A 26,592-nucleotide genomic window follows, 5' to 3' on the forward strand; every position below is an offset into this window, starting at 1 on the left:
TTGTGGCCACAATTATCCACCGAAATGGCTGAAATTTGTGGTGGAGGGTATAAAAAGTTGGGCCCGACCGAACTTAACGCTTTTCTTGCTTGTTTAACCTAATTTAGATATTTGGGATATCCGTGGTCGAACAATTTCTACACCTTACAGGAAATGTATTATTCCATTTTAGTTCAGAATATTTTATGGTGGAGGGTATAAAAAGTTCGGCTCGTCCTTAATAGTTTTTACTTATTTATTATCATTCTTATAATTAAGACAAATATTCCTAAAAAAATTTACATTAAAGCTATTGGTTACTAAGGTAAAACAATCTCACTGGATTTTTTCAATGTCTTTTAGTTTCACTGAAAAAATAAATAAAAATTTTCGATCATCAAGCTTAATTCTAAACGAGAAAATTAATAAAAAAAAATGTTTTTTTTTTATTTTTTATCGCTTTTTTTTGGCCTGCGGCAATAATGCTTCGAAAATCTGTGAAAATGGTATTTCCAAGAGTAGATATCCAAAAAATGCGAGTATGGTTGAAAGTCCAATGGTTATTATACACTGGCATGCCTAAAAGAAACAAGAACAATGTTTGGAATTTTTTGTTGTTTGTTTTGCAACTACCTTAGGAAGATAATACTTACATAATACGTTGCTGTAATATATTGAGGCTGACGATGATAAGCAGTTGTCACCTGCAGTACCAGACAATGCCACATGAAAGCTTGTGGTGTGAGGCGGGCAAATATGCGAAACATTGGCAAGCGGCAAAATTTACTAACAAGTGCTAAATAAAAAATACAAAATATATAATTTATATAAAATGTCCATTATTCCAACTGGGAGCTGGACTGGGGAGCCGAATTTTTATCTTTCAAATTTAGCTAAGACTTCGGCTTTCCCAGCTCCATATGCCTTCGACTACCCCAATCTTGATTTGAAAACTTACATTCTGCATTACACGCCATACTCATCACTGGTATACCGCAAACAATCAATATCCATATATTCCGATGTAAACCCGAATACAGAGCAGTCCAAAGCGAAGGTTCATGGAATATCAAAATTGTACCCAAATAATATATATACCAAGCTGTCAGCGGAACAACTGGCCAAAGATATTGCAACATTGTTTGTAATTTTTTACTTTTCGTTTCATTGGCAAAAAATTTCAGATATATTTCACCACATAGCAAACCAAAGAGATAACCACCAAGATTCGTGTAAAATGGTGTATAACTAAGGTAATATAGTTCATAGTCCTTAACAAAGCCATAGCGATAGGTCCTATAATTATTGGAAATAAAAAATACGAGAAGTTTTTTTTTTTTTTTTTTTGTATTACATACAGACAATTTGTATAAACTTACTCTGGCTTATTCATATAAGCAGGTTCCAGTTTGAAGATATAAGCTATAGATGTGGATATGGCGATTGTCAAGAAGCCCATTATTATGAAAATACGTTTTTTATATTGAGGATATCTGAAAGAACATTAAATATTTGTTAATCCTCTATATACAAAGAAGTACAAATTGCCATTAGTTGGGCTTGGATGAACCTCTTGTCAATCTAAACTATGAACATCAGGGGGAAACCTTATTCAAGAATGTACTTAAAAGTAGGCTGTATATAAATGTCGCCAAAGCTAAAATCTTAAAAATATCTCAAGTCTAGAACAATCGGTTTCAACGAAATAAAAGAGGCAATAGAACAACGAAAAAGTAACAAAGGTGGAGGAGAAAATGGTGTGCCGGCAGAACATCTACTGGGCGACGACAGAACCGTAGCTTACACTTCAATCATAAAATATCGGCCAAGCCGAACTTAATATACCCTCCACCACGAGTGGTATTGAAGTAAAATGGAACAAATAGTTTCCTTTCGTTTATGACGAAGACTAAATACCAAATTTCAGCAAGTTCGGTAAAACAATGTGGCTAACCTTCAAAATACCGAAATTCGGGAGGTACCATTCCATGGGGGCTATATCAAAACGTCGATCTATACCTACAAATTTCCGGGCGGAAAGTTTTTAGACTTAAAGAGGACTAAATAACAAATTTCCGATATTTCGGTAAAACCTTCAAAATATTCAAAATCAAGAGGTACGCTTCTATAGGGGGATATAGGAAGACGTGGACATATACTGATAATTCTCTTCTGCAATATTATATAATATAACCCCATGGAAGACTAAATAAAGATTAAATGAAACTAAATTGAAGTCACAACCCTCAGAATTACGAAAGTCGGAAGCTATTGTTCTATTGGGGCTATTTCGAAACGTGGACCTATACCGACGAATTTCAGTCAGAGAGGCTTTTACCTCCAACAAAGACTAAATACCAAATTTCAGCCATTTCGGTGGCCATTTCAAAATACCGAAAATCGGGAGGTACCGTTCTATGAAACGGTGGACCTGACCTATACCGACAAATTTCTGGAAGAAAGTTTTATACCCCCAACTAAGACTAGTACCAAATTTCAGCCATTTCGGTGTGATAATGACGCTAAAACCTTAAAAATAGACAAAATCGGGTGATACCGTTTTATGGGAGCTATATGAAGGCGTGGACTAAACAGACAAATTTTGTGTGGAACATTTTATACCCTCAACGAAGACTAAATATGTACCAAATTTTAGCCATTTCGGTGGAATATTGTGGCTACAACCTTTAAAATAGCGAAAATCAAGAGTTACCGTTCTATGGGGGCTACATGAAGGCGTGGACCTATACCTACAAAATTCTGGGGGAAATTTTCATACTTCCAACGAAGACTAAGTACCAAATTGCAGTCATTTCGGAGTATTGAGGCCACAACCTCCAAAAAACCGAAAATCGGGAGGTATTGTTCTAGGGGGGATATATGAAGGCGTGGACCTATACCGACAAATTTCGTATGGAAAGTTTTATACCCCAAATGAAGACTAAATACCAAATTTCAAAAACTTCAGTGGAATATTGAGGCCAAAAACTTGAAAATACCGGAAATCCGGAGGTATTGTTCTATGGGGGCTATATGAAGGCGTGGGCATATACCATAAAATTTCATATGGAAAGTTTTATACCCCAAATGAAGACTAAACACCCAATTTCAACCAATTTGGTGGAATATTGAGGCAACAACTTTAAAAATACAGAAAATCGGGAGGTACCGTTCAACGGGGGCTATATGAAGGCGTGGACATATACCGACAAAATTAGAGGGGAAAGTTGAATACCCCCAACGAACACTACATACCAAATTTCAGCCACTTCGATGGATTATTGTGGCCATAACATTCAAAACACAGAACTTCGGGAGGTACCGTTCTATGGGGGCTATATAAAGGCGTGGGTCTATACCGACAAATTTCATATGGAAAGTTTTGTACCCGAAATGAAGACTGAACACCCAATTTCAACCAATTTGGTGGAATATTGAGGCAACAACTTTCAAAATACAGAAAATAGGGAGGTACCGTTCTATGAGGGCTATATGAAGGCGTGGACCTATACCGGCAAAATTTTGGGGGAAAGTTTTATTCTCCCAGCGAAGACTTAATACCAAATTTTAGCCATTTCGGAGGAATATTAAGGCCACAACCTTCAAAATACCGAAGATCGGGAGGTACCGTTCTATGGGGGCTATATGAAGGCGTTAACCTATACCGACAAAACTCTGGGGGAAAGCTGTATACCCCCAACGAAGACTAAATACCAAATTTCAGTCATTTTGGTGTGATAATGAAACTAAAACCTTAAAAATACCGAAAATCGGGTGGTGCCGCTATATTGGGGCTATATTAAAACGTGGACCGATATAGCCCATTTGAAATACCAATGATCTTAGTAGTAATAGAAACTTCTATACCAAATTACAAAGCTCTATCTTAAAAAATGCGAGCTGTATCATGATTTTAACAGACGGACGGACAGATGGACATGGTTATATCGACTTAGAATTTTACCCTGATCAAGAATATATATACTTTATAGGGTCTCCGATGAATAATTCGATGTGTTACAAATGGAATGACAAATTTAATTATACCCTCCATATTATGGTGAGGGGTATAAAAATGCGATGGGAGGGTAAAGAAAGTGAAAAAGAAAGAAAAGTGGTTGAAGTAGAGTAGATATTTTAGAGAGAAGTGGGGAAGATAAAACAGTTAGTTGAACTTGCTTAGTCTATAACGCCATTTAAGGTTCCTGCAGTAGGTTAACAGACCTGCAGTGTCAATGGAGGAAAAATATACCATCTCATACACACCAAACAGCCTATGTCTTTTGATTGACATTCTATGATACCGTGGTGCAATAGTATGGACATCCGTCTTGCACGCTGAAGGTCGTGGCTTCGATTCCCCGACCAGGCAACATCAAAATTTTCAACGGTGGTAAAATATCCCTCAGCTATGTTGGCGACATTTCCTCAGTATTTCAGCCATGTTAAACTTCTCTACAAGTTATGTCTTAAGACACGCCGTTCGGACTCGGCGATAAACAGTAGATCCCATAGCGTTGAGCTAACATGAATCGCGGGCTACACTCATTGATATGAGAGAAATCTCCCTTGTCACGTCTGGATAGAGACATCCTTGGGTATTTATTCCACCAACTAACATTCGGTATTGCATGAACACCGGGCCGCAAAAATGGATTTTTTCTCGCTAGATTCAGCAAAATTGGTCAATCGCTCAAAAAAGTGCAAAGAAATTGTGAATAAAAACAATCGCAGTGCTTCACACGGCATTTATAAGATGATCACAGATGACGAATCTTGGATCTATGCTTTGAAGCCCGAAACAAAGCAGGAATCGATCGTTTGGATCTCCGAAAGCGAGCCAAATCCAACCAGAGTTGTTCATGGAAATAGACCTTCGAAGCAAATGTTCGCTGTCTCTTCCGTGTGGCGACTCTACGGTTTCAGAAATAAAGGACGGTTAATTCTGAGCATTACACTACAATTTGTTTGCCTGAAGTCTCCTGAGAAATTCGAAAAACGAACAAGAGAAGACGAATTGTTCTGCATCCTGACAATGCGAGCTCTCACACATCGATTTAAACCAGCGCCTGTTTGACCGGACAAAACGTGAAATTGATGGGTCATACGCCGTACAGCCCCGACTGGGGATCCAATGACTTCATTTGATTCCAGCAAATCAAGAAAAAAAGGCGTGGTCAACGATTTTCGTCGCTAGTAGATGTTGTAAAAGCGTTCAAAAACCATGTTTTGGATTTGTCTCAATCAAGCCACTGTAAACAACCCAACACATGGTCATATGTTAAGCTGACCTGAGTACGCTTAGGCTAAAAACTGTCAAACTTTCCAAAAAAATGTCAAATAACACCTGGCGACACTGCGAGTTGCCTAGGCCAGAAGGTTTTTTAGTACCCCTCGTATAACCCACGACTTTGTGTAACGCTCTTTCTGTTTATGTAAGATCTAATCTCCAATTCTAAAGTTTTTTAGTAGAAAGGAGAAAAGGCTAATTGGCCTTTAGTCCTTCGGTAACGAGTGACTTGGCTTCCCAGTCTTGGGCATATGGGTCACTGTTACCTCTTTTCACAGTACCGTATGTGCGTCTATAGGAGACAAGCCCTAAGAATCATCTTAAACATATGGTGATCAAGACAGGCGGTGCGTTCCGAAGCATCGCAGGAATGACACCATCCAGGAGATTCATAGGGTTGAAAACTATTGATCGTCAAGAAATCCTTGAATTACTTATCGACCAATCAACAAAGACGCTCTCGCCAGGAATGTAGGTTCCATTCGTATCCAAACTAGGATAAAAATTAGCATCCTTTGGTCTTTGCCAGTAGTTCTAGAGTCTCTAAAGCGGAGTTCTTTCATGTATCATAACATCGTTTGATTCTCCCAATTGGTTTGGGTTTCTTTGAGATCACCTTATGAAAATTTGCCACTGCATTAACGTCCTCTATTGCCTCACTAAAGTTAATACAAAATTCTTCTTAGCTTTCCTGACTTCCCTTTTATGCTTACTGAAATTATCCCTATATACGTGCCAGTCTGTACTAAGTTTGGTCGTGTTAGCTCTATTGTATGCCCTGCTGCTGACTTTTCTGAGGTTGGCCAGCTCTTTATTCCACCAAATTGGTTGTACTCTTCTAACTGGATCAGTTAATGGGCAAGACTTCTCATTGCAACCCCGAAGAACACTTGTAAAGCAAGGATGCCCTCTGTCAACCCTACTGATCAAAATTGTAATGGATAAAATAATGGAGTCTGTTCTCAAAGAAGAGGCATAACAATTCGAAAATTATGCAGGATCACATGCACGAAAGTATGAGGTCGACCAAGAAACCCCAAAGAACTATGACAAATCAACTTTATATGAGAAGTTGCAAAACAACGGCAACTAATCCTGTAAGATGTCAATGCTTTGTGGAAGCCCTATGCTCCCAAGAGGAATTACAGGTAAAAAATGCTAAAGGTATATTTCGAAAAGCCATTGATTCTTTCTTATTTCTTTAACAAAGAAAGAAGGTTTTCACCCTAGACCCATGATTGGATATCGACCCGTCTATATAAACCTACCAATCAACTTTAGGTAGTTAGGACCAAACTTACTTTGACATGATGATTAGTATTATTGTGTATAATGCACATAATTGAAAATTCACTGCCAAATACCAGGTATGCGGACTAGACTGTAAGATAATAAGTGAATAAATATTACTAACGAAAAATCTCTTTAAAAAATCACTAATTTTCTAATTACCGTATCTTTTGGTGAGAAATTGTTAATCATTAATAAATTTTTCCACCAATTTTTGCGGCCGAATGTACGAGCTGGTTCCGTAAGATGACGCCAAAAAGGACCATCCCCTAAGCTTTTCAAAAATGTCACATTAACACCAATGATGGCAACAAGTGTGGGAAGAAATCTGAAAAGAAAAAATCAAAAGAAACTGGGGGCGATTGGTCCTTTTTGTACTTTACCTCACATAACGACCGATTATGATGGCCCAGAAGGTATTCCAACATTTTCCGAAGTTACTTTGTGGTGTCACAGGGTGTCGTTGCGCAAATTTCACATGCAACAATATACCACTCATTACCATATAGATTTCAATAATAATACTCATATTGAGAGCCATCAAACCCAGAGTAGATTTTCCGAAATTTTCAAAAAATTCCGTATTTTTAACAGGTCCAAATGAAATATAATGCGAATGACAACACAATATCATCAATGTGCACACCGAACGTAAACCATCTAAATATGCAAAACGTTGCCCAACTTCACCACGATACGGTTGGGTAAGACGATAATAATTACGGGTAAGTGAAAATGATGTTATTAAACGCCAAGCTGTGAATGATAGAAATAAATAAAGGACGAATTAAAACAAAGCAAGGAAAAAACCGTTAAGTTCGGCCGGGACGAACTTGTTATACATCTAACTCATATTCATCAGATCATATTTTTTACCAACCGCTTTCCATTCGCAGGTCAAACAAATGAACTGTTTAACATTTTTCCGTTGATTTAGCAATGTTTGTTTCGTACTGTCAGCAGATCATTTTCTATATTGATCCACATTTTAAATAATGTCTGATAGGGAGCATTGTCTGTCCCGCTAAATTCACAAAAGTTAGTAGTCATATCCAAATATCACTTACCAGGTTTTTGTAAATTTGTTTTAAAAAAGTGATTTCCTTGTGTCGCCGCCGCAGCCTTAGCATGTTTATATTTTATGAAATAATCGCAGAATGTTGAAAGAATACACAGCAAAATGATAACTTCGAAAAATTTATAAACAAACGTATCAGCTACGTCTGAAAAGAAATTATGAAAAAAGTACAAGTGGCGTTAAGTACGGCCGGGCTGAACTTTTTATTCCCTGCACCACGAGGAAAATTAATTAGTTTCCTTTGCCATTTCAGTGTAGAACACTCAAAATTCTTACTTACTCCTATAAGGCGAACTAAGAAAAAATAACCATTCCTCTCTATTTGTTGCTTTAATTCTTCAATCTAGAATACCGCGCTTTTCGGTTTCGTCTTCAACTCCATCGAAGCCTTGGCCTTGCTGTTTTGCGTGCACCGTCATGTGGGCCGTATATATACGCCTCTTCAGCGGGTCGTTGTATCTCGATATGTTTAACTATACTGATGCCGTTGTATCGGCTATACAGCTCATGGTTCATACCGTCAACGCAGATTGGCCAGTAGGCATTTTGAATTTTTTTCTCTCAAACACACAAAGCACTGCTTCCTCTGCGTGCGCAAGTACCCATGCTTCGGAACCATACATTATCAAGGGTAGTATCAGGGTTTTGTAAAGTGTTATTTTTGTTTAGCGAGATACGGCTTTGTTTTAAACTGCTCACATATAATCCAAGGTAGTATCAGTTAGGTAGTACTATTCTTCTTGTTATTTAACAATTGACGTTGTTTGCTGTGTGCCGAAGTAGACGAAATCTTTAACTACCTCAAAATTATAGAAACCAACTTCCACAGTTGGTCCGAGTTCTATGGAGGCATTTTGCTTCGACACCAACAACTTGGTCTTTTCGCCGTTTACCGCCAGATCCACTTTAGCAGATTCTCCTTCGACCTTTATAAAGTTATCGGTTACTTCCTTTACTGATCGTCCCATAATGTCTATATCATTTGTCAGGTCTAAAGAGTAAAGGAGAAATGGGGATTCAGCTTTTTGAGTAGCGACATCTGGCGGCCAAAAATTGAACATAAATGAATGTTGTCAAAGGTTTATAGCAAAGACACAAACCAAAAGTAGGTGTAGCCAACAATGTTACCAACAGTGTTGTAAACTGGGCGTCACCTAGATGTTAGTAGTTAAACATAGCTGATATTCACCTTTTGGATTGTGTCTTTACTATATCATTGGCAACACTGTTGGTTGTGCCGATAAGTGGCAAATTCCTGCCAACCCTGTCTGAGCTCATGCAAAGAGCCTTTTCGGTTTCGTCTTCAACTCCATCGAAGCCTTGGCCTTGCTGTTTTGCGTGCACCGTCATGTGGGCCGTATATATACGCCTCTTCAGCGGGTCGTTGTATCTCGATATGTTTAACTATACTGATGCCGTTGTATCGGCTATACAGCTCATGGTTCATACCGTCAACGCAGATTGGCCAGTAGGCATTTTGAATTTTTTTCTCTCAAACACACAAAGCACTGCTTCCTCTGCGTGCGCAAGTACCCATGCTTCGGAACCATACATTATCAAGGGTAGTATCAGGGTTTTGTAAAGTGTTATTTTTGTTTAGCGAGATACGGCTTTGTTTTAAACTGCTCACATATAATCCAAGGTAGTATCAGTTAGGTAGTACTATTCTTCTTGTTATTTAACAATTGACGTTGTTTGCTGTGTGCCGAAGTAGACGAAATCTTTAACTACCTCAAAATTATAGAAACCAACTTCCACAGTTGGTCCGAGTTCTATGGAGGCATTTTGCTTCGACACCAACAACTTGGTCTTTTCGCCGTTTACCGCCAGATCCACTTTAGCAGATTCTCCTTCGACCTTTATAAAGTTATCGGTTACTTCCTTTACTGATCGTCCCATAATGTCTATATCATTTGTCAGGTCTAAAGAGTAAAGGAGAAATGGGGATTCAGCTTTTTGAGTAGCGACATCTGGCGGCCAAAAATTGAACATAAATGAATGTTGTCAAAGGTTTATAGCAAAGACACAAACCAAAAGTAGGTGTAGCCAACAATGTTACCAACAGTGTTGTAAACTGGGCGTCACCTAGATGTTAGTAGTTAAACATAGCTGATATTCACCTTTTGGATTGTGTCTTTACTATATCATTGGCAACACTGTTGGTTGTGCCGATAAGTGGCAAATTCCTGCCAACCCTGTCTGAGCTCATGCAAAGAGCCTTAGTATAACTTGCAAACTGGGCCCGGAACAACGGTCTGGGAGTAAACCCGAAAAAAACAGAGCTTGTACTATTCACTAAGAAACGCAAAATTCCGAATTTCGAGCCTCCAGTCCTGGACGGGGTGGCCCTGGAACTTTCTACGGAAGCTAAATACCTCGGCACTATTCTGGACCATCGCTTGTCATTGAAAAGAAATGAAGAGGAGCGAACGAAGAAAGAAGATCATACACTGGTGGCAAGCTCTTGGGAACAAAGCGTTACTTTCCAAATTATCAAGTGTACAAAGAAACGCGTCACTGATGATTACCGGATCGATTAAAAGCAAAGTTTATAGTCGACTTGAGTTAGGTGACAATGGTTGCGTAAGCGACTATATGCCGACCTCATTCAAGTTTGTCTCCTTCACTGTTATCTTCGCAAGCAGAGGCGCATGGGCTGCGTGCATATCTCCTCTGGACGGTCTGGCAATTTACAGAGACGGATCCAAGATGGAAGAAGGTACTGGCGCTGGCGTCTACTGCAAGAATCCACTAATTAAAAACTCATATAAGCTTGACGATAATTGTAGTGTTTTTCAGGCGGAGATGAAATGGCTTGAAGGCAGTCTTATAGGAGCGGTTACTATATATGTCGATAGACAAGCGGCCCTCAAGGCTCTCAAGTCACGGACCCTAAATTCAAGAGCTATTGTTGATTGTAGGAAGGCTCTGCAGGATATACACGATATCGTAAAGCTATGTTGGGTTCCGGGTCACAGCAACATCATGGGAAACGAGGTAGCAGATGAACTGGCTCGAGGTGGCTCTAGGTCTACCGACTTATCAGTTGATGAAACCATCCGGCCACCGATGTACCACTACATCGGCAAACTTCGGGAGATCTTCAATGGGAAAGCACATAAAAGATGGCTATTGGAACCTGGTTGTAGGGTATCCAAGGCAATCAGGCCTGTGGTTTCTCGTCGAAGAACGGCTTCCCTCCTCTCACTTGATAAGTTAGGGATAAAAATCGCGGTGAAACTTATAACAGGTAACTGCAGAGTGAGGTCCCTAACTTCAAAATGGGACGACAGTGGTATTGACTACTGCAGACTATGTGAAGATGCGGAGGAGATAGAGACTGTCGAACATCTGCTTTGTAGGTGTCCCATGTTGCATCCTGTCTAACATACATAGATCCCATCGTCCTACTTAACTTTGCCAGACATCAAGCATGGCTTGGCAAAGGTCCTTACCCACCCTTAATAATCATACTCTTTTCAGTCTTCCAGAAAATACCTTGGCGTTAATCTCTACATCTCCTACATTCACCATCATCTCTATCATCTCATCAAGCTGCATCAACATTCTATCATCTCCTTCATCTTTAATCATCTCAACAACACACCTCCATCATCTTTAAATCATCATCTCCATCATCTTTAAATAGCCTACACGGGATGAACACAATGGACCAACGGTCTCCGAGTGAAGCAGTCACCTATTCCAATAGAGGGCAGCGCATCCTTAAACCTAACCTAAAGCCTAACCTAACACTGTTGGCAACACCTACTTTTGGGCTTTGGCTTTGCCATTAACAGTTGGCAACACTCATTTATTAAATTTTCGGCCGCCAGAGATCGCTACTCAAAAAAGCTGAGTCCCCCTTTCTCCTCTACTTACACTCTTTGGCAGACTTTTCTGACTTCGTTCTGGCTTCTGTACATCTCGATTTTTTACACTCCCACTTTTCCATTTGTCTCTGTTCCTGCGAAAGAGACATTTCTCCTTTCTTCTGTTCTCCCGATACCATACTCGCGCGCTACTCGTTGCTACTGCTTTTAGGGTAGCCCTATATGGCGCATTTTCTCTTCGGTAGAAGAATGACACTTCCGGTCATACCATGGAATCCTTAGTGAAGGTCTCTGGTTTTGGATTTGCGACTGATTGCATGAAGTGGGCAATACTTTGCCACTATGCTGATATGTTATCGGGACGGGGAGTACTTTCATTAAGCAATTGGGTCAGTTGATCGGAATATGCTGTGGATATCTGTTGTGATTGCAGCTTATCGATGTCCAACTTCCGTGTTGTGTCTGTTCGTACTTTATTTGCGCTACGTTTAATCGTGTAGTATCTCTGCTATAACATGGTGGTGTTCTGAGTCTATGTTTTTACTCCTCGGAACGATCGTAGATCTAACATGCTCGCTGAATATCTTCGGCTGGAGACAGCCAGGTGTCTTTATCAATGTTGAGATGTTTAAATCTGGTACTTCTAACTACCAGATTTTTGCCGTTACGAAGTCTATCAGTCTAATTTCATTGTCAGTTGTTTCACTGTGGAGACTGAATTTCAAAACGGATGGGCCAATTTTGACATTAAAATCGCAAAGAATAATTTGTCATGTCAAGGGCCGGACAACGGTCATATGTTTCTTCTAAGCGCTCGTAAAATATGTATATATTTGGTCTGCTCCTCCTTGTCTCCAGTGGAAGCATGCTGATGTTGAAAAATTTTAGCTTTTATCCGATTTGTAGCAAATCTTTCATTCACTGGGGTCAAGCTGGAGATCAGATGTTTTAACCTTCGACCAACTATAAAACCGCAATCAAACTCATGCTTTGTGTCATGGCAGCTATAATACAGTGCGTCACCTTTAAGTGTTCTTGTGATGCTTTTCCCAATTCATCGTATTTCCGCTATGCACCTTCCCTATAAAGACTGCGAACATTTCAGATGTAGATTCGCAGATCATGGTCCTTAAACGTCTGCGGGGGTTGTAAACTTTAGAGGTGTTTGTTTGTCTTTTTCTTTGTTTTGGTGTGTGGCTGTGGTGTGTTGCTCTTTAGAGTCCGAAATACCAGGTAACGGCCACTTCAGTAGGAAATAGCTATTATTTTCTTAAAAATAATTCACATCACGTTTTCCCTCGCCATAGAATGTCAGTAGAGTTCGAATGGATTTCATCTGGAGTAGAATGAACTTTTTTTATAAATATTTATTTTATAATATTACATTTCGTGACGATCGGCCCATAATTGCGGCCGGGAGTTTGATTACAATTTACACACAAACTTTAATCGCTTTCTCTTGCCGAGATATGAAAATCGGTATGAAGTGTGTCTAGGACGAGTATTTTGCGGTGTTCCATGCTTTCTTTGGCAAAAGAAACTTATAATACCCTCTCCTCCACTGTGGTGTAGAGTACAAAAATCAAAATTCAAAACCATTTTTTCTATTACCTTTTCTTGTATTACCATTTTCCGCAGGCATATTATGCACATCTCCTTGCCGCCTTTCACAATATTCTACAAATGTTTTCAACTCCAAATTGTATTTCCTTTGAAATTCGTCATTTAAACACTGCTGAATCATGCGCGAATAATTTGTTCGCATTTCAAGATCCAATGGCTGCTGATGGACCATCTCGAAAAATTGTGTAATCTAAAAAGAAAGGCAAATGAAACACATAATTTATTTAGATTTTGTTTTAACAATACTTATGGGCATATTTCGTTATACATACATCATTGTTAATAGTGACATTTTGTTCGCTAAAATTCCCATTAACAAACTTCATACATCGATTAAGACACAGTCCAAAAAATAACCGATCACTTCGATAGTTGTACATAAATTCATTATGTTTGGCAATTTGTTGCCATAATTCATTGGAATTATCTTCTTGAATTTCAGCAAAAACCACACAATACGTGCCGGATGGTAGTTCTTCTACTTTAGAACCGGCAAGAAGAAAACATCTGTCATAGTCATCGAATGAATAGAGAGGTGGTAATTCGTGATGTAAGTCTTTAACTGGAAATAAAGTATTAAGAAAACAAAATATTCAATTCAACATTTGTCAAAAAATTATTTAAAAAATTCCCGCCTATGGGACATTCGGTGGCCTCAAAAAATTATTTTAAAAATCCATGCCAATGGGACATTTCGTGGCCATTTGGTGGCCTCAAAAAAAATTATTTAAAAAATCCTCGCATATGTTACATTTGGTGGCCTCAAACAATTATTTAAAAAACCTCGGCCATGGGACATTTGGTAGCTTAAAAAATTATTTAAAAAATCTAGGCTATGGGACATATTGCACAGTGGTCCCACTTGTATGGGAAGGTGCGACAAAAATATTTATAATCGTCGGATCAATCTGATTTTTTCAGTATATGCTAAAAATAAGTAAAAAATACTTTAGCCAAAAAATCATCAATATGGGTCCAGTTTTTCCTATAGCCCCCATGTAGCGGTACCACCCGATTTCAGGTATTTTGAAGCTTTTATCTACATTTTCGGCCCGAATTGGCTGTACTTTGGTATTTGGGGTTCGCAATGGTCAAAAACCTTCTGCGCCAAAAATTGTGCGATTAGGTCCAGGTTTCGGTATAGCCCTCATATTACGGTACCTCCCGATTTCAGGTATTTTGAAGATTTTATCAACATTTTCGGCCCGAATTGGTTGTAATTTGCAATTTGGAGTTCTCAATGATCAAAAACCTTCTGCGCCAAAAATTGTTGTCTTAGGTCCAGGTTTCGATATAGCCCTCATATTAGGGTACCTCCCTATTTCAGTTATTTTGAAGTTTTTATCTACATTTTCGGTTCAAATTGGTTTTAATTTGCTATTTGGAGCTCTTAGTGGTCAAAAAACGTATCCGACTGGTATCGTGGACAGGAAAGAAAACAAATTATTCCATTTGAGATCAGAATATTTCATGGTAGGGGATATAATAAAGTTCGGGGCGACCGAACTTTACATTTTTACTTGTTTTTCATTTTATATGTAGCACCATACATATATCAAAAATATACAAATGTAAAAAATACACTCATAAGTAGATCCCAAAACAAAAATGTCTAAGTTATTAAAGAAAAAACTCAAAACAAACAATTAAAACACAAAACAAAGAAGAAACTAAGCATACAGTAATACGGCATATTCACTGAAACGACCAGAGGCATCGTCAGTATTTTTAATGTCACGCACGGAAGCGCAAATATATGCAGCTGGAACCAAATTTTTTGTAAACTTGACACTATTTCGAACATTCTTCAAAAAATTTGGAGAGTGGCGAAGGATGGCGAACTTAGTAAAACTCAACTTCAATTTTTGGACTTGGAAACAAAAATCCACAAAAAAGTATTATAAAAAATGTGATTTCCAGCACATTTTATGCGAATAATGTGTACAAAATTTTATGCAAAAGTAATTAGAAAACCGTGTACTCAAACTTCCATTTCGAAAAAATTAATTTCATCCTTTCAATTTTGAGTTACTTGCATTGTAAAATGTCACAACTTTACTGATGTTTCTAACGTTTTTAAGAGAACATATCGCTCATTTACTCAAAGAGTGGCATAACTCAAAAAACGCGTTTTCTGAGTTAGCAATTTCCGTTTTTTCTAGGACTTCTACTTTATCTTGTGTCAAATTTTCATGCTGATATCTCTAAAACTCAACGAGTTACAGCTCATTTACTACGTGTTTTGCATAATTCAACACAAACGTTTTTGGAGTTTATGAAGCACTAAAACACTTCAAATTGTGCTTGATCTTGAACAGAAATTTAGCATTGATATCTGGCTAGCTGTTTGCAAAATATGGTCCAAATTGTTATTTTGGTTTTTGTGTAATAATCTTTTCAAGTAAAGAAGTCAAATTTCAATCGCCAACTTAAAACGCGTTTTTCTCGAAACTCGATTTTTTAAGATGTGTCACTCTTTGAGTAAATGAGCGATATGTAAATGTCAACTTCTTCTGTTTTGTCTTATTAAATACCGTTATAAATTACAAAAACAGTGCTGGAATATTTAAATACAATATGTTTAGAGATAATTTGCTGAATTGTCGCAGAGATTTGCTGATATCGATTTTTCGATTTTTGTCGCAGGTTGGGACCAGTGTGTATTGTGGCCTCAAAAAGTTATTTATGAAATCCTCGCCTATGGGACATTTGGTGGCCTCAAAAATTATTTTAAAAACCTCGGCTATGGGACATTTGGTGGCCTCAAAAAATTGTTTTAGAAACCTCTGTTTTGGGACATTTGGTGGTCTCAAATAATTATTTAAAAAATCCTTGCATATAGGACATTTGGTGGCCTCAAAAAATTATTTAAAAAATTCTCTCATATGGGACATTTGGTAGCTTCAAAAAAATATTTAAAAAACCTCGGCTATGGGACATTTGGTGGCCTCAACAAATTATTTGAGAAATCCTCGCCTGTGGGAGATGATGGCCTCCAAAAAATATTAACAATGGCCTCCAAAAAATATTTAAAAAATCCATGCCTGTGGGAGATGGGTGCTGATGGCCTCCAAAAATATTTAAAAAATCCACGTCTATGTGAGGCACGTTGGCCTTCAAAAAATATTTAAAAAATCGAAGTCTATAGGAGGCACGGCGGCCACGTCTATGGTGCCTCCCGTAGATGGCCTACAAAAATATATAAAAAATCCACGTCTATGGTGCCTCCCATAGATGGCCTATAAACATATATAAAAAATCCACGTCTATGGTGCCTCCCATAGATGGCCTATAAACATATATAAAAAATCCACGTCTATGGTGCCTTCCATAGATGGCCTCCAAAAATATTTAAAAAATCCACGTCTATGGTGCCTCCCATAGATGGTCTCCAAAAATATTTAAAAAATCCACGCCTGTGGAAGATTGATGGCCTCCAAAAATATTTAAAAAATCTACGCCTGTGGAAGATTGATGGCCTCCAAAAAATATTTAAAAAATCCACGCCTGTGGAAGATTGATGGCCTCCAAAAATATTTAAAAAATCCACGCCTGTGGAAGATTGATGGCCTCCAAAAAATATTTAAAAAATCCACGCCTGTGGAAGACTGATGGCCTCTAAAATATTTAAAAAATCCACGCCTGTGGAAGACTGATGGCCTCCAAAAAAATATTTAAAAAATCCACGCGTGTGGAAGACAGATGACCTCCAAAAAATATTTAAAAAATCCTCGCCACCAAAAAAATATTTAAAAAATCCTCGCCACCAAAAAAATATTTAAAAAATCCACGCCTGTGGGATACTGATGACCTCCAAAAAAATATTAAAAAAAACCCTCACCTGTGGGTGACTAACTAAAATCTTTAAAATGCTGGAAATCAGGAGGTACCGTTCTATGGGAGCTATATCAAAACCTGGATCTTTACTGACAAATTCCTGGGGTAAAGTTTTGTGGGCGCAACGAAGACTAAATACTAAATTGCAGGCACTTAGGTGTGATAATGAGGCTAAAACCATGAAAATACCGATATATGTGGGCTACAGGAATATGTGGACCTATTCCGAGAAATTGCAGGTTGAAAGTTGTATACCCCCAACCAAGACTTAATACTAAATTTCAGCTATTCAGTGTGATAATGAGGCTTATGGTGGAGGGTAAACAATTTTACGCATTTTTACCTGTTTCATAGTAAGTTGCTGTTTGGATCGAACGCTGACTGAACTACCCGTAATTTGCCAATTGAGGTTCCCTGCAATTAAGAAACTTCTCCACTAAAAATTGTCACCATAGGTCCATATTTTGGTATAGACCCCATAAAACGGTACCTCCCGATTTTGGGTATCTGAGGGTTTTAGTTACAAGTTTTAACCACATTTGAGGTTCCCTGCGGTAACGAAACTTCTCAACTAAAATCGTCGACATATGTCCATGTTTTGGTAACGACTTCGCATGTTCCAGAAAGTTGTTAATTGATGCCTTTGCTACATTAATGTGGTTGATTGTTTTCTTGAATTTTGAACGGTTTAGTATCTATGGAGCATAAGCCGAGAAAAGAGGATAAAAATCGTAATTGTTTTGCTATTTTAGCCATTAAGATCCGTTTCTACAGAGTTCGTATATACTACAAAGATGTTTACTGAGATCTGAGGTACATTTTTGTAGTTGGTCGTTTGCTTCAAATTTGATGGGTTTCATAGCTGTATAACGAAACGTGAGAAAAAATTTTAAAGGAAATTTGACCATGGCGATATTGACCTTGCAGATGAAGTTTGATGGATTATATGTGTTCACAATATTTGTTCTTTACGACAAGAGCTACAACTTTGCCTCTGAGATAAATTCAAATTTCCTAACGGTTTGGAAGATATAGTCCTGACTAAATGACCCTTTTTACAGCAAAGCCACAGGTTCACGTCTTCAGATATGCCCCATAGAACGGTACCTCCCGGTTTTCGGTATTTTCCAAATTTTAGCCTCAATATACCACCGAAATGCCAGAAAATTGGTATTTAGTCTTCAATGGGGGTTTTAAACTTTTGACCTGAAATTTTGTCGATATAGGTCCACGTCTTTCTTTTCGGTATTTTTACGCAGTCCCAACAGAACCGTTCCTCTCGATGTCGGTATTTTAAGGTTTTGGATTCAATATCCAACCAAAATAGCTGAAATTTGGTATTTAGTCTTCGTTGGGAGTATAATACTTTCCACCAAACATTTGTCGGCACTCACGGATTTACGATACGTTGAACGAAAACATTCCTTGGCAAAAATCAGACCGTTTTGCCGAAGGATTTATGGATTTTTATAAGTATTTGGAAATTTTCCTACCGAATTGGTTACTGTGGTGGTGGAAGGTATAAAAAGTTCGGCCCGGCTTAGCGCCCTTCTTACTTGTTTGTTTATCAAAAAAGCATTTTTTCATTGCCTAATTATTAGAGTTGGGTAATCTAGTTCCTAGTTCCTTGTACTAGTTCAAAAACGTATGAGAAACATCATGAAATATAACGTGTGCTGTTAAGTATACGCAGTTCGTGCAAAAAAAAATATGGGCCATTGGAACTGCGAAGTGAACGAGATAGTTCCATATAGTTCCTTTGGCACAACTCTACTAATTATGTCTCTCTTTCTCTGATTCTCTGAAGGGATTTTTATTTTCTTTTTTGCTTACAAATTTTACTAATTTGTATTGGAAAAGGGGTGACGTTGTTGATGAAATATACCAAGCAACGGCCCTGACCGGCTTTAACATGGCAAATTCTTCGGCTTATTTTGGTCCCTCTTTCATCTCATGTCAACACTGACCTCCCCGAGGTGTCATCTGGGGAGCTGCCTTTAACACCCGTTAAAAGTAGTGAGCTAACGTGTGCCGCTCCCATGAGAACTTTAAATACTTGGGTTGGGAGCTGGACTGGTAACATACCCCTCCAAAAAGCAAGATACTATGAAGAAAGAAAACAAAGAAAAAACAAACCCCTCTAAAGTTGACGACTCCCGCAAGCGTTTTAAGGACCAAGAATTCGCAGATCTTGGTCCTTAAAACGCTTGCGGGAGTCGTCATGCCCTTGGAATGTTCGCAGTCTTTATAGATAAGGTGCAGTCTACGCAATGGCAGATGTACTTGAAAACTACAATACCGACATAACTGCCATACAGGAAATACGATGGATTGGGAAAGGCGTCACAGCAACACATAATTGTGACGCACTGCATTATAGCTGCTATGACATATTGCATGAGTTTTGTTGCGCATTTTTAGTTGGACGGAGGCTAAAACATCTTCTCTTCAGCTTCACCCCAGTGAATGAAAGACTTGCTACAATACGGATAAAAGCAAAATTCTCCAACGTCAGCTTTATTTGCACTCATGCTCCCACTGAAGACAAGGACGAAAAGACCTCAGATATATTTTACGAGCTCTTGGAAGAAATATATGACCGCTGTCCTGTCCATGACACTAAAACTATTCTAGGTGATTTTAATGTCAAAACTGGAAAGGATTATTTATTTGGCCCAATAATCGGTTGACACTGGTATGAGGCTGATAGGCTTTGAATCGGCAAAAAACATGGTAGTTAGCAGAATCAGATTTAAGCATTTCAAAAGGGCAGCAGAATGTCTGCAGACCAGAAAAAATAAATCAAATTGATCACGTTGGGATAGATGGAAGAGTGAAACATCAAACTTGCGGCATATCCTGGAGAAGACCAAAAAGATGCCGATTGACACCTAGCATATTTTTGTATATTACACTGTGACACAAAATAGAACTCAAAGTCTGGGGGGTGGAAAATTTCTTTTGGAAATTAAAGCCCTTGATGAGTATACTAAGAACCCAAAAGGAAATTTACGCCATAGGTCAAGTTTCTGAGATATCGCGCGATGAAGTTTTTGATTTTTTCCCTATACTACATGGGAAAATAGTTCTATATCTTTGTTTGGCGTTGTTGTAGCTTCGTTTTGAGGCGACATGTCTTCAATGAAATCGATTGGCGAATCTTTTTGTAGAACATTTCATTCTTCTAACTCAATGCCTTTCATGTCCTTTTCGTCCTTTATTTCTTGAACCGTAGTGAAAGTACCACAAGATGAGATTTTTCAGCATCCAAATATTCTACAAAAATGTTGCTCAGAAGATTTTAGGTACGGTTCTCTTTGACAACTAGTCGATTTTGTCCCGTTTTCATTGTTATCTTTGACATTTATTCCGTTACAACAACGCCAAACAAAGATATGGAGCTATTTTCCCATGTAGTATAGGGAAAAAATCAAAAACTTCATCGCGCGATATCTCAGAAACTTGACCTATGGCGAAAATTTCCTTTTGGGTTCTTAGTATACTCATCAAGGGCTTTCATCTCCAAACGAAATTTTTCACCCCCCAAAAATGCTGCTGCACAGTGTTATAGAGCAGCCTTCGACAGTCCTCTACGTTCAAAGGTGTTCTAAGCCGTATCTGGATTTGGTATTTCCGCAAAGCTCATTCGGCTTTTTAAGATGACATTAACTGATACTATGTCCTCAGTTAAAATAGCAAATAACCTCTACGAAGAGTTTAATACCAAAAGAGGTTTCCGACAAGGAGAGAGCCTATGTGTGACCTATTCAACATTCTGCTGGAAAAGGTTATACGAGATGCAGATGTTAAAAGAAATGACAGAATATACACAAATAGCCACATGTAACTTGCTTACGCTGACGATATTGACATCATGGGTCGATCAATGAAAGGAGTAACTGATACCTTTAAAGGGCTGGGTACATAAGCTGCCTCCCCTGGAAGCCTTGCTTTTCTGCTTCATTTCTGACATAACAAAAATAAAAGAATAAAGAAGGCCGAGCCAATTTTGAACTATGTTGCCCTTTTCTCTTTTATTTTTTTATCAGAAGCAAGCAAGGCAAGCAGGCTAGGCAGCTTATGTACTCAGCCCTTAGGAAGGTCAAAGGAGAATCTGCGAGAAGAGACAAATTTGATGGTATCGATGCGCAATACGTCCATAAAACTCGGAACAACGGTGGAAGCGTGCTCCTATCGTGTTGAGGTATTTAATGACTTCGTCTACCTCGACACCGCCACACTATGTCGCGAGTTCATATTAAATGTGGCCAAAAATAGAACGAGTTATTGTGGGTGCATCAATTTTGGAACTAGTACTTATAACCGACTTACAATCTCCAGGACAAAAAAACTGGGATGGTCGGTACACGTTTTTTATAGCCCCATAGAACCGTACCTCCCGATTTTTAGTATTTTGTAAGTTTCAGTTTGAAACTGAAATTTTGTGTTTAGTCTTCGCCAGAGGTATAAAATATTCCAACAGAGAATTATGGGTGTAGGTCCACGCTTTGATATGGCCCCCATAGAACGGTACCTCCCGATTTTCGGTATTTTGAAGCTTTTAGCCACATTATTACACCGAAATTGCTGAAATTTGGTATTTAGTCTTAGTTGCGGGTATAAAGCTATCACGCCTTCCACGCCTTCAATATAGCCCCCATAGAACGGTACCTCCCGATATTCAGTATTTTGAAGGTTTCAGCCTCATTATCACACCGAAATGGCTGAAAATTGGTATTAAGTCTTCGTTGGGGGCTTATAACTTTCCACCAGAAATATGTCAGTGTAAATCCTCGTCTTCCTATAGCCCCCATAGAACCGTACCTCCCCATTTTCGGTATTTTGAATGTTGTGGCCTCAACATAAATAACTGAAATTTGGCGGTCAGTCTTCATATTTTTGTGAGCTTAATAAATACATCGAACTCTTGTCTTTATATATGAGAATTTTCCTTTATACATATATTAGAATTTTCCATTTTTTGTAAAAAAAATCGAATTTTGACTTTCGCTATTCACCGTTTTTTAAATGGTTTTATTTAGCTCACCCTGTTTGTTTTATTATTTATTCTTGGGTCAAATTTAGTAATTCAAATTTCACCCACTTCCTGTCAACCGATTAATCTGAAATTTTGTATACACTTTGGATTTTGGTGACAATACAATTATGTTTATTCATTATCATTATAAATTCAAGATGGCCGCCGCTACAAAATGGCGGATAACGTAGGTTTTATCAATCCCATCAATATGGGTATCAAATGAAAGGGCTCAACAAGCAGAATACAATACACTATAAAAAATTGAAATCCAAGATGGCGGCCGCTACAAAATGGCGGATAACGTAGGTTTTATCAATCCCATCAATATGGGTATCAGATGAAAGGGCTCAACAAGCAGAATAAAATATACTATAAAAAATTGAAATCCAAGATGGCGGCCGCTACAAAATGGCGGATAACGTAGGTTTTATCAATCCCATCAATATGGGTATCAAATGAAAGGGCTCAACAAGCAGAATACAATACACTATAAAAAATTGAAATCCAAGATGGCGGCCGCTACAAAATGGCGGATAACGTAGGTTTTATCAATCCCATCAATATGGGTATCAAATGAAAGGGCTCAACAATCAGAATACAATACACTATAAAAAATTGAAATCCAAGATGGCGGCCGCTACAAAATGGCGGATAACGTAGGTTTTATCAATCCCATCAATATGGGTATCAAATGAAAGGGCTCAACAAGCAGAATACAATGCACTATAAAAAATTGAAATCCAAGATGGCGGCCGCTACAAAATGGCGGATAACTTAGGTTTTATCAATCCCATCAATATGGGTATCAAATGAAAGGGCTCAACAAGCAGAATACAATATACTATAAAAAATTGAAATCCAAGATGGCGGCCGCTACAAAATGGCGGATAACGTAGGTTTTATCAATCCCATCAATATGGGTATCAAATGAAAGTGCTCAACCAGTAGAATACAATGTACTATATAAAATTAAAATCCAAGATGGCGGCCTCTACAAAATGGCGGATAACTTAGGTTTTATCAATCCCATCAACATGGGTATCAAATGAAAGATCTCAACAAGTAGAATACAATTTACTATGCAAAATTGAAATCTAAGATGGCCGCCGCTACAAAATGGCTGATAACAATTTTTTTATCAATCCCACCAATATGGGTATCAAATAAAAGGGCTTGACAAGAAGAATACAGTGCACTATACAGTACATCTTATACACCCGAAAGCCATACAGTTTCCAGCTAAGTACAATTGCAGGACGGCTGAAAGAAGAATGTTGCCTTTAATACTATCATGGGCTTCTACAATACATAAAATGCAGGGCAGCACTGTGGATCGTATACTTAGGTCGTATACTTAGGTGCGAAAATGTTTGAAGAAGGTCAAGCCTACGTGGCTCTTAGTAGAGTAAGATCTTTGCAGGGACTACGTAAAGAGGAGTTGGACTGCAATAAACTAACGGGCAAGAAACCTTGCAATAATGAAGCACTAAATGAATTAAACAGAATGCGAAATAAAAACTAAAAACTAGAAAATAAAAATAGGTAAAAAAAACTTTTCAAGTTAAACGGTTTTATGTTAAACATACATTGCAATGTTTAAGATAAATGTACTAAAAACCAAAAAATAATAAAATAGATACAGTCGTGGGAATTATATACATATGCATAGACTAGACTAAAATAAAACCGTGGGGCACGTCAATTGTCTACAAATTATCGACTTAATGTGCAATAGAAGAATCGTTTAATTCGTCGTTAGGCAGTTGGCCCGCAGACAGTGAGGAAATTACTTACTATTTTCTTGCTCATGGAAATTCCAATAGTTATACACTCCATGTAAATAAAAGAGATGTTTCAACTAGTTTATCGTTGGACATTCACACTGCTGGCTGGCGAGGAATCGTTTTACTGCTCGTAGTTTGTCTTTAATCGACAAAGTACTACTCGCTCACCACTATGAAACCCTAAAACTAGCTTATAATCGAGCTTGCTAGCTTGTTTGCACATTCTATCCCTACTTATCACACGTCCATCGCTGTCGGTTGAACAACTGCCTTATTATAGTGTAACATTACAAAACGAACATTTTGATCAACGATTGTAGACAATTGAGGTGCCCCACGGTTTTATTTTAGTCTAGTCTATGCATATGTTTATAATTCCCACGACTGTATCTATTTTATTATTTTTTGGTTTTTAGTACATTTATCTTAAACATTGCAATGTATGTTTAACATAAAACCGTTTAACTTAAAAAGCTTTTTTACCAATTTTTATTTTAATTGATATTTTTAAAAGTCTCTCGTTTTAAAACAAGTTTATTAAATACTTAATAAGCACACAAAAATATATGATGGTCGATTCATTCGTTTTCGCGCTATAGCCAACACCGCAAAGCGCTTTAATAAAATAGAGGGTAACCCCTGAGTGAGGTGGTCGCTGAAAAAGAGAAATAACATGTTCGTCTGCAAACCTCTGCAGCTGGAACCTTTATACGTTTAAAGTACTCACTTTTCACAACTCAAACAACAAATAATATCGATATACACTTTTATACAATTTTTTCCCACTCCACTAATTTTTAAATTTGGTTCACAAAATCGATGTACTATGTACCACAGACTTCCCAGCAAAATGTTTGTAGCCAAAGTAGTAGTTGAATCATGAGTGCAAGTGATTTCGGACTACATCTTTTTACAAGGGAATGGTGCAGTGAGGATACTGTCTAATTTGCTTCTTAGTTCCTTGTAGTGAATAAATATACATTCCACGGAATGTATTTTGAATTGATTTTTCGATTCATTTAAAAATTGATTCGCAAGCATGCATTTTGAGGATATTGGACAAGTTAACATCTATTAAGCGAGGATTTTCACTGATTTGAGACCTCAGGGCCATTTGGAAAAAAGTCTTTGAAAGAGTTGTGGTAACTTCTATCTGATATTTATGGCCTCTTCCTCTAGTTTCGTTCAAATTACTACCAAACTCATGTTTTTGTAGAACATTTTTGTTTGAAAAAAAAAAACAGTAGTTTGATAATAGTTCGATAGTCTTGGGGCCATTATTATATGTTTTCTTTTACTATCGGATGTATTTGAAAACGAAAAATAAACCAATTTGGAGGCATTAAAAATATAAAAATATATAATATACATTAAAAGTTAATGCCAAGAAGCTCCTCCTTAAGCTGAAAACACATACAACGTTTGAGTAAAGTTTTGTGTTGAGCGACGAGAAAAAAACAACAACAGGGCGACGCCGATACCAAAGTCCAGCTCACAGTGGTCCCACTTGTATGGGAAGGTGCGACAAAAATATTTATAATCGTCGGATCCATCTGATTTTTTCAGTATACATATGCTAAAAATAAGTAAAAAATACTTTAGCCAAAAAATCATCAGTATATGTAGGTCCAGTTTTTCCTATAGCCCCCATGTAGCGGTACCACCCGATTTCAGGTATTTTGAAGCTTTTATCTAAATTTTCGGCCCTAATGGGCTGTACTTTGGTATTTGGGGTTTCCAATGGTCACAAACCTTCTGCGCCAAAAATTCTGGTCTTAGGTCCAGGTTTCGGTATAGCTCTCATATTACGATACCTCCCGATTTCAGGTATTTTGACGATTTTATCAATATTTTCAGCCCGAATCGGTTGTAATTTGCCACTTAGAGTCCTCAATGATCAAAAACCTTCTGCGCCAAAAATTCTGGTCTTAGGTCCAGGTTTCGGTATAGCTCTCATATTGCGTGACATCCCGATTTCAGGTATTTTGAAGATTTTATCAACATTTTCGGCCCGAATTGGTTGTAATTTGCCATTTGGAGTTCTCAATGATCATAAACCTCCTGCGCCAAAAATTGTCGCCTTAGCTCCAGGTTTCGGTATAGCACTCATATTACGGTACCTCCCTATTTCAGTTATTCTGAGGTTTTTATCTACATACATTTTCGGTTCGACTTGGTTGTAATTGGATATTTGGAGTTCTTAGTGGTCAAAAAACGTCTCCGATTGGTATCGTGGACAGGAAGGGAAACAAATTATTCCATTTGAGGTCAGAATATTTCATGGTAGGGGATATAAAAAAGTTCGGTGCCACAGAACTTTACATTTTTACTTGTTTTTCATATTTTATATAGCATCATACATACATATATCAAAACAAGTAAGAAAAGTCTATAGTCGGACGGAGCCGACCATGGGATACCCTATACCACTATCCCTGGACAATCGCTCTCCATGGAACTTCTTTTCAATGATTGTGAAAATTTAATTATCAAATATCCGAGATGTAATGTATAATACTTATGACCAAAACCAAAAAGTTATTTAGCATGACAAAGACATTTTTGTAGCAGGAATGGAAAATTTAGTTCACACAAAGTAAAATGTAATGAAACGCACTTATGCAGTACTACTACTCCCGTTGTTTAACCGCTACGTTATTGCAATTTTTACCAAATTCACACGAACGTTTCAGTCCTTTTAACCCGCTAAGTATTATCTGATCTTCACGTTGGTTTGTACGCTTCTTCTTCATCATAAACTCAAACTTTGTTTAAAATTTTGCCGGTTATTATTTTGACCTACAGAGCCGCTACAAAATTTGTTAAAATTTTGTTTT

At 37.9% G+C, this 26,592-nt stretch overlaps 1 protein-coding gene across 1 annotated transcript in view; it reads right to left on the minus strand.

Annotated features, from left to right (window-relative positions):
- Positions 1-214: 214 nt before the first annotated feature.
- The window catches only part of LOC141392735 (nose resistant to fluoxetine protein 6-like), a 29,969-nt gene continuing 3,591 nt past the window's right edge, over positions 215-26,592 (minus strand). The window contains exons 2-11 of the mRNA XM_073965617.1: positions 13,366-13,655; positions 13,082-13,283; positions 7,627-7,782; positions 6,943-7,315; positions 6,722-6,887; positions 6,571-6,650; positions 1,359-1,472; positions 938-1,275; positions 633-775; positions 215-558 (exon numbers count right to left, since the gene is read on the minus strand). Of these exons, the coding sequence (XP_073821718.1) occupies positions 433-558; positions 633-775; positions 938-1,275; positions 1,359-1,472; positions 6,571-6,650; positions 6,722-6,887; positions 6,943-7,315; positions 7,627-7,782; positions 13,082-13,283; positions 13,366-13,655 (1,988 nt within the window). The 3' untranslated portion in view covers positions 215-432. The remainder of the gene's footprint in view (positions 559-632; positions 776-937; positions 1,276-1,358; positions 1,473-6,570; positions 6,651-6,721; positions 6,888-6,942; positions 7,316-7,626; positions 7,783-13,081; positions 13,284-13,365; positions 13,656-26,592) is intronic.

Source organism: Musca autumnalis, unplaced genomic scaffold, assembly GCF_047663935.1.
Source record: "Musca autumnalis isolate F117 unplaced genomic scaffold, ASM4766393v1 scaffold_2, whole genome shotgun sequence".
In the NCBI taxonomy this organism is placed as follows: domain Eukaryota; kingdom Metazoa; phylum Arthropoda; class Insecta; order Diptera; family Muscidae; genus Musca; species Musca autumnalis.